Here is a 9,022-nt window from a genome sequence, read left to right on the forward strand (position 1 = left end):
TAACACAGAGCTCCATTAAATGGGACAGAACGTCGCAGAACTAACATTTGGGTTTTTTGTAATTTAAAGCAACACTCAGCAATATTCCAGCAAAATGACGAGTCTAGACCAGACAATCCAGTGATTGACATTATGAGCATCGATTGGAATTCGGTGACATGCATCAACTAAGTCAGCTATCCTGACCACCCGATTCCGTTAGTTCCCCCTTACAACAAACATGTGTTGGTGAAGAGCAATTCTAACTCGGAATCTCCACGGGACTACAGAACTATCAACCTGTATGAAAACGTTATTTACCTCAGAATACGGACCGGTCTGGATGAGATGTACACTCATTTGCTTGTTTGCTGTTGTTGCAAGGCGACACTCAGCAATATTCCAGCTGTGTGACGACGGCCTGTACATGGTCCGGGCTGGACCGGACAACCCAGTAATTCACATGATGAAACGTAATCAAGCAACTCGTCACCTGATCCATTAGTAACAAGTAAACGTTGCTGGGGACCAATTCTAACCCAGAATCTCTACGTGGAGAATATACCCTACAATGAGTGAATGTGGTTTTACGGCGCTTTTAGCAATATTCCAGCAATATCACGGCGGGGGACACCAGAAATGGGCTTCACACATTGTACCCATGTCGGCAATCGAACCCGGGTCTTCGGTGTGACGAGCGAACGCTTTAACCACTAGGCTACCCGACCGCCCCATATATACCCTACAAAGACGACGAGAGTGACTCACCTTTCTCAGTTTGCCGCCGCTGAAGCTGGGGGTGATTATGCTTCTCACTCTCTTCCAGTGGGAATCTTCCAAGAAGAACACACCCAAATTGAATGGGAAAGGCACGAGTTTGAATTTCTGGAAATAGATAAAGAAAATGTTACACTGGACATGTAACACTGATTTGTAATATTCATGCCACGAGAGTGAATGAGTTAGTTTTGAATGTCTCGTTTAACACAATTACAGTTGATAATGACGTGCCATCAGAGGATGATATAATCTCCCACGTATATCCTTTACTACAATAACGTTATTGCCTTTGAAACAATATCATGGATAAGCTACTTGAACGTATTGTTTACCATCCGGTTCCTGAAAGTGTTGAAGCTCTTGACAAACACTTCCTTCAGAATGTCCAGATCAGATATAACTAAAGCTGGCTTTTGTCCCAAAAATACCCTTTAGGTCAAGAAACAACAAAGAACTTGTTAAAACATTGAATAAGAAAACAAAACATGTCACAACAATGTCGGGTACGGATGTTCTGTTTTTAAACAAATAATGGAAAAGCTTCAGTGATTACAATTGGCGCAATGTTAGAACTATGAGGGCAAGCTGTGACAAGTGTGTTCACGCCGGCGTCACGGAAAGCCTGAAAATAACAAGACCGAGTGAGTTAATATGAGTAATGTTTCTTGGCGTTCCGTCAAAAAACGTGTCTGGACCAGGTAAACCATTTACAAGAAACGACAAAGGAGTACGATGTCACACAATCGACCAGGTCACACAGCCAGACCACCCATTACATTTTAGTCGACTCTTGCGACATGCACAGGTTACTGGAGACTCTTCCCCGGAATCCCGACAGGGTTCTGACAATGGAAATGGACAGGTTTGTGACCATCCTCAGGAACAGTTAACTGCTAACAGAAGTTGATGAGACCAAGACATCTAAACTAAAGATATACTATCCTGTAAAGGGTGGTTCGAGTCCCCGATTAGCCTGATTATGATTAATGGTTTGCCAGCACGATACCCGGGATCGTGAGTTTTCTAAGGCCTGCATTACTTCGGGAATATCTCCCACATGAAGCTATTGTGTATGATCCACCTGAAATACTTCCAAAACAGCGGTAAACCCAACTGGGTCGCCGTCAAGGATGTATTCTTCTTCAAAAACTCTTTGATTATCTTTTCTTCTTCTAAATAACTATACTAATAGCTGCGGTCACTACTTCCATACGACTATCATGGGAAGGATGCTACTTCTGCGTCCGGAAGACGCTTAGTCAAAGCATTTAATGTACGAGATGCACTTACCCGTATATATTTCCATATTGTCGGTTCCACTCTTTGAATTTGTGGAAGAAACCCTGTTAAAATAGAAAGATAAATTATAGTTTTGCATTGTACCTCATTTCATACAGATAGTGCCACGGAACTGTAGCTTAGCTGGATGTGAAATCAACAGTTTAGATGTCAACAAGGAGCGTCACCCAACGCATGTATATTTTCTACATTATAATGAGGATAACTGAATAACAAAGTAACAAGTAACTACATTTCCACAGTGTTACTCAACTGCAAGAAGACATGTTTTACCAACAACAATGTTAAAGACCTTATATATTTTGTTTATTTAATAACACTTAAACTATGGAGACACAGCCATTATCTTGCACACACAGATTCAACTCTCTAACCTGACCTTCACAAACATCAGCGAGGATGGGCCCTGCGAATAGGATTTTCCACAAGCGAACCAGAACGTTCAGTATTTGCGTTTTGGTATATTTTTTTACATACAAAATACACGAAAAGACACAGATGAAAGTAAATTCTGTTATTTTATTAAAAGCCATATCGTTATTACCTGAAACGATTGACGAGACATCTGTGTGGTTATTCGGTTTACACGTACAGTCAAGTCTCGTTAATCCGACAATCGGCTTTATGCGACACTGATGATGGGAACCGATTAAATCAGTACTATTTAAAACCCGTTAATCCGACAGTCTTTTTTGCGGAATTGCTTATCGTGACCATAAATGTGATTCAGTGTTATAAACATTCTCCACGCCGATGTCACGCTAATAATTAAATGATTATAACAAAATCGATGTACTGTTGTCAACAAGATTTGGTTCCATGCGTATATAAGTTCCGGCGGAACTTCTACTACCAACATGTGTTCCTTTTGAGGTGCATATCGCGCCAAACTTGGGTTCCTATTACACTGAAGTTTGTTACAGTCACACAACAGACACATACACACACACATATACTAATGTTCTACCTTGTGAAACTGTCAAGTGTCTAAAAGAGGGTTGTTTTGACGGAGCTATATTAAAACATGGGGCTTGGTTATTGTTGGGAGGGGTAGGGGTGGTTGTAGATGTGGAAGGGTGGAAGAGAGAAAGGATACATGAATTTTAAGCATGAAACAAATAAAGAAAGACAAGTTCTATGGATGAACAACTTCTTTATTACAATAAGTGCGACGTTTCGGTGAAGATCCTAACACCTTTATCAAGCAAGTGATGGATAGTGCTGAACATCATAGGTATATATACTTATTAACATCAATGTGTATACAGTAAATAGATTGATGGGCACAGAGAGCTGATAAAGATGATTGGAAGCCAGTGAATGACTAATGGGACAGGGTAAACAACTGGCTTCACTTCCAATCATCTTAATCAGCTCTCTGTGGCATTTCCGTTAGCAGTTAAAAGAAACCCAACAAACTCTTTAAAAAAATGTTTTTGATATATCTCTGTTACCATGGTAAAAGCAAATTCTATTGTTTCATTTTCTGTTAGATATTTTCAGGATACTTCATCCCGATAGCCCTAGTATTCATTGGCGACTGCAATGTTGTGTAATTTGCTTGACATAAACACACTGTGTTATTTCATGGAATCACCGTGCAGCAGAACTTCGGATTTCGGTTGCGTTTGGGGCTCTGTATTCTATTCGTTTCTGTCATAATTACATGTTTTCACCATTGCCTTTATCATTAATTAACTATCGGGTTTTGTTTTATGCTTTCTTTTTTCATCCCATTATTTTGTATCTCTTCTTAATTATGTTTATTTGTATTGCGATAATATGTCTTAGTTTGCCTGTTTTTCATGTTGCACATTAACAATAAACAGGAACATTGCTCATAAACATATCCAAACATTTGGCCGTGCCAACGGGAACTTTTCACTGCAATTTTATGTATTTAATCCTGATACCGTTTTCCAGGGCGGAACTAAAATGGGGGGGGGGACACAAACATATTTACTTTGTTTCCAACAAGGGGGTATGGTGTTGGTCCAGGGATGCCGCGATTCTTGAAGTAATTGAAGTTCCAGGTTCCATATCTGTAACAAACCAACCATTGTAATGCACGAAGCTCTAACGCCAAAGGCACTACAGCTCACACCTCGAGCGTGTTAGTGCCGCATTCTCAAAAATAATATAATCTACGTAGGTGAAAGTACCATCTACGTAAAAGATATATTTTCTTAGAATGCAGCACTTATACGCACTTATACTTTTGTGACTTGAAAACCAAGCTGAAAAATTACGAAATCTTCTTCATTCTTCACGAGATCGATAATTTTGGTAAGTGAATAGAGTGCCTTCAAAGAACTCGGTCGCTGGTTCGATCCTCTGAACACGTCATACCAAAAGACCCCGTGGGGATTTCTGGTTAGAAATACGTCCCAAGCAACCTTTGGTGACTGTAAGGGGTGAACCAATAGATCTGGTAGTCAGAATCGATGACTTGGTTGATAGCGTGGCATCGTTCCCATACTGCGTGAATCTTTGTTCACAACATGAATCACTGGATTGTCTGGCTCAGACTCGATTATTTGCAGACCGCCGCCCATCTTCCCGAGGCAAGGGAGTTACCTGACTGTAAAAGGGTGGCGCCCAGTCAATGCGATCTCATCGATAATCAAGATTTTTATTGCTATATAAAGGGTCTTACCTCGCGAAGTGCATCAAATCACTTGACCACCTGGATTTGAAATATGAAAAGGTGTATAAAATATCGACAGTGCACATTGACAGTGCACATGCTCAGCAAATGCTGCAATCGACAGAAATCTTCACGGCAACCGGGTGTCGATTTCGTTACGCTATTTTGATTGGACTATGCAGACTCGTTAGTCAAGCCAAAATATAAGTCCTTAATTCCAGCCTAGGAATTTTACAGTCGGTTAACTGGCTTGCCTCGGGAAGGTGGCTGCCGTCATGCAAAATAAATATTGCTCAGTGCGGCGTAAAACAGGAAACAAACAAGTCATTCCAAAATATGTAAACAAATGTACTTGGTGTTACCCTTGCATAAAGAGGCATAACGAGGACAAAACATTGACTGGTCGCATTGGAGACAGTATAACGTGTCTGAGTGTGGTATCCATGTTAAACTTCGTATCTCAGTGAACAAGCACTGTAAAATCGCCATGACGCCGTACAAGTACAAACACACACGTGCATGCACGTCGCTATATAAGTGCAAAATCTTAAACCCCATTTCACCTCACCTCTCGGTCAGTTCTAAATAAAGATTTGACCAGGCTCGATGGGATCGTTTTGACGCGACAATGACTAGACCGAGCAGCATGCACATACATGACGACCTCACCATGCAGCCTGTCAGATTGACCATGAGATAAGTGGTCCACCTAAAGCGTAATACATGTAAACCAGCTGTCTACTTACATATAGAGCAGCACAGCCCCCGCCACTGCCAGAAGCAGATACAGCGGGACGTCCACTAGCCCCAAGATCTCCATGTTGATGTGACGAGCAAGATCCTGCGAGCGTTTTCTTAATCCTCAAACTACAAGAACACACCCCGTCTTGGGCACAGCAGAGCAGCCACTATCCAGTGTTCAGAGGGTGACCTGCTTTTCGTGTACATGTGACTGATGACAGGGGTGTGCAAACTGCGCACTTAACAGTGTACTCAGTTTCTAACCCCTAGTGCGGCACGAGGGACGTAATCAGTTACATTTGATGTTAGTCCATTGTGATAAATATCTGAATCATGTAATAACGATTTCAAGAAATGCCGTACTATTATCACCAACTAGTGTCGGAGATTTCTAAACGCACAAATAAATATAATGGGATTATACAAAAATGTGTTTAACGTCAAAGCATAAGATTCATGAGGAATATTCTTGTCGAAATTACATTGAACACGTATTTCCATGAATGTACACTATGAGTTGATAGAAAGATTTCTTGATTTGGTGCTCAAGTGAGTGAGTGTAGAATTTGTCAGGAAACAGTTGCCGTCAGCATGGCTCGGACCCCCCTGTGTAATAGTCGTGTAATAGTCGTGTAATAGTCGTGTAATAGTCGGGTAATGGACGTGTAATAGTCGGGTAATAGTCGTGTAATAGTCGTGTAATAGTCGGGTAATAGTCGTGTAATAGTCGGGTAATGGACGTGTAATAGTCGTGTAATAGTCGTGTAATAGTCGTGTAATGGACGTGTAATAGTCGGGTAATAGTCGTGTAATAGTCGTGCAATAGTCGTGTAATAGTCGGGTAATGGACGTGTAATAGTCGTGTAATAGTCGTGTAATAGTCGGGTAATGGACGTGTAATAGTCGGGTAATGGACGTGTAATAGTCGTGTAATAGTCGGGTAATGGACGTGTAATAGTCGGGTAATGGACGTGTAATAGTCGTGTAATGGACGTGTAATGGACGTGTAATGGACGTGTAATAGACGTGTAATGGTCGTGTAATGGACGTGTAATGGACGTGTAATAGACGTGTAATAGTCGTGTAATGGACGTGTAATGGACGTGTAATAGACGTGTAATAGTCGTGTAATAGTCGTGTAATGGACGTGTAATGGACGTGTAATAGTCGGGTAATGGACGTGTAATAGTCGTGTAATAGTCGTGTAATAGTCGTGTAATAGTCGTGTAATAGTCGTGTAATGGACGTGTAATGGACGTGTAATAGTCGGGTAATGGACGTGTAATAGTCGTGTAATAGTCGTGTAATGGACGTGTAATGGACGTGTAATAGTCGTGTAATGGACGTGTAATGGACGTGTAATAGTCGTGTAATAGTCGTGTAATAGTCGTGTAATAGTCGTGTAATAGTCGTGTAATAGTCGTGTAATGGACGTGTAATGGACGTGTAATAGTCGGGTAATGGACGTGTAATAGTCGTGTAATAGTCGTGTAATGGACGTGTAATGGACGTGTAATAGTCGGGTAATGGACGTGTAATAGTCGTGTAATGGACGTGTAATGGACGTGTAATAGTCGTGTAATGGACGTGTAATGGACGTGTAATAGTCGGGTAATGGACGTGTAATAGTCGTGTAATGGACGTGTAATGGACGTGTAATAGTCGGGTAATAGTCGTGTAATAGTCGTGTAATAGTCGTGTAATAGTCGTGTAATGGACGTGTAATAGTCGAACTCGGCTACCGTGACGCATCATGGAACTATGTGAAATTAACCATTGAATATTTCCAAATATATATATTTTAAGTCTCAGAAAATATTAGCTTAAATGCTGTGCTATATTATGTTACTTATAACGAAGGTCATGATAAAGTAATAAGATAACAATTTTATGAGAAACCAAACTACAGGAGCATACACTGTAAACAGCCTTGTGCGGGGCTTTGTATTCCATACAATACGTATACAATCCATGTAATGCGCGTACACATGTTGTCAAAACATTTAGGACCCCGTGACTCATTGAGGACCCCACACACTAAGTCTTGCAAACTATATCATATCCCTGGTCCTAAAAACACCTTGGTCGAGAAAACTCAGGTATCTGAGGAGCGGTCGGGTAGCCTAGTGGTTAAAGCGTTCGCTCGTCACGCCGAAGACCCGGGTTCGATTCCCGACATGGGTACAAAGTGTGAAGCCCATTTCTGGTGTCCCCCGCCGTGATATTGCTGGAATATTGCTAAAAGCGGCGTAAAACCATACTCACTCACTCAGGTATCTGAGTTTGATTGCGAACAACAAAGTTGCGTAATCCTAATGCCAGATTCGCCCTGACTACAGCTTGTTAGCACCACCCGTGCTCGTCTTTTTCACCAAAGTAACGTCTACGTACGCGACTAAGACCTGCGCCGCTTCGGGGTTCCCTCACGCTAAGGCACCGTCATATAACTGTTACTGTTAATTCAAGCGACTTTGAACCAGTGTACAGTTTACTGGGGCCATACTGGAAGTGACGATATTGTAACCGTTACTATCTCATATTTTAAACTCTGCATAAGTACCCATGGAGATTCGCTTGGTCGTTAGTGAAGCTGGCGGTATTTTACAAATTGTTACATCAGATTTTATTGTATCGCTATCAAATGCAGAACTGCGCTTTCGTACCAACGGTAATTCACTGTGTCGACAGTGTAGCTGACGATATTTTACCAACTGTTACATCAGATACTGATTTCGTATGTAGGTTATCTTTATTGGGCTGGGGTGTGTTTTGGTGATTACGTTCAATAGTGAGTGAGTGAGTTGGGTTTAACGCCGCTTTTAACAGTATTCCACTTATATCACGGCGTGTCAGCTTAATGTGGGAGGAAAGCCCGAAGTGATGCAGGTCTCAGACGTTTACCACTTCGGTGAAACCCACGAGCACGGGTATGGTGCTGACAAACCTAGAAACATAATCGGGGCGAACCGGGATTCGAACCCACAATCATAGGTTTCTGGCGTGCCCAAGGGACGCAACTCTGCACAGCGAATCGCGGCGCCTTAGACGACTGGGCCACCCGTGTCCCCACGTTCAATAGGGCGTTGTATGAGTTGCATTTGGGTTTTTTAAAGTTATTGCCAAAGACACCCCTTTCCTTAGTAGAAATATCAATAGTACGGCCATATCAGTCAATCAACCAGACTATACCATGCATGTGTTTCAGTTACGACTAAATTATACACCTGTCTGTCCTTGCCCCAAACACTACAATGTCTTCGTGACTATTGATGAAAAGGGGTTTGTTTGATCACCATTTTATTTCATGGATGTGTAACTGTTAACATTGGCATGAATCTTATGGTAGCTGTGTACGATAGGCCGGGTGACATTGTCCCTCCTGATCCCATTTTCAGCATCTTGAGACGTTGAAAGTATTGAAAAGATTAAATCATTGAGAATATTAGCTGTATTGCAAAATTTTAACATATCTTGCGTAAGTTGGAAAATAATTTTGCCGAATCTTGTGTTCCACTGCAGTCAGGCACTATTTCACCTTCATCCTGGGGGCTTATTGTTACTATTGAGACAAGACCA

General features: G+C 41.6%; 1 protein-coding gene across 1 annotated transcript in view; it reads right to left on the reverse strand.

Annotated features, from left to right (window-relative positions):
• LOC124143001 (cytochrome P450 3A5-like) overlaps nucleotides 1–5,659 on the reverse strand; it is a 28,510-nt gene extending 22,851 nt beyond the window's left edge. Inside the window, exons 1-5 of the mRNA XM_046511779.2 lie at nucleotides 5,452–5,659; nucleotides 4,022–4,100; nucleotides 2,050–2,102; nucleotides 1,092–1,188; nucleotides 748–864 (exon numbers count right to left, since the gene is read on the reverse strand). Of these exons, the coding sequence (XP_046367735.2) occupies nucleotides 748–864; nucleotides 1,092–1,188; nucleotides 2,050–2,102; nucleotides 4,022–4,100; nucleotides 5,452–5,525 (420 nt within the window). The 5' untranslated portion in view covers nucleotides 5,526–5,659. The remainder of the gene's footprint in view (nucleotides 1–747; nucleotides 865–1,091; nucleotides 1,189–2,049; nucleotides 2,103–4,021; nucleotides 4,101–5,451) is intronic.
• Nucleotides 5,660–9,022: the final 3,363 nt, after the last annotated feature.

This window comes from Haliotis rufescens, unplaced genomic scaffold, assembly GCF_023055435.1.
Source record: "Haliotis rufescens isolate VD_foot unplaced genomic scaffold, xgHalRufe1.0.p SCAF_4, whole genome shotgun sequence".
In the NCBI taxonomy this organism is placed as follows: domain Eukaryota; kingdom Metazoa; phylum Mollusca; class Gastropoda; order Lepetellida; family Haliotidae; genus Haliotis; species Haliotis rufescens.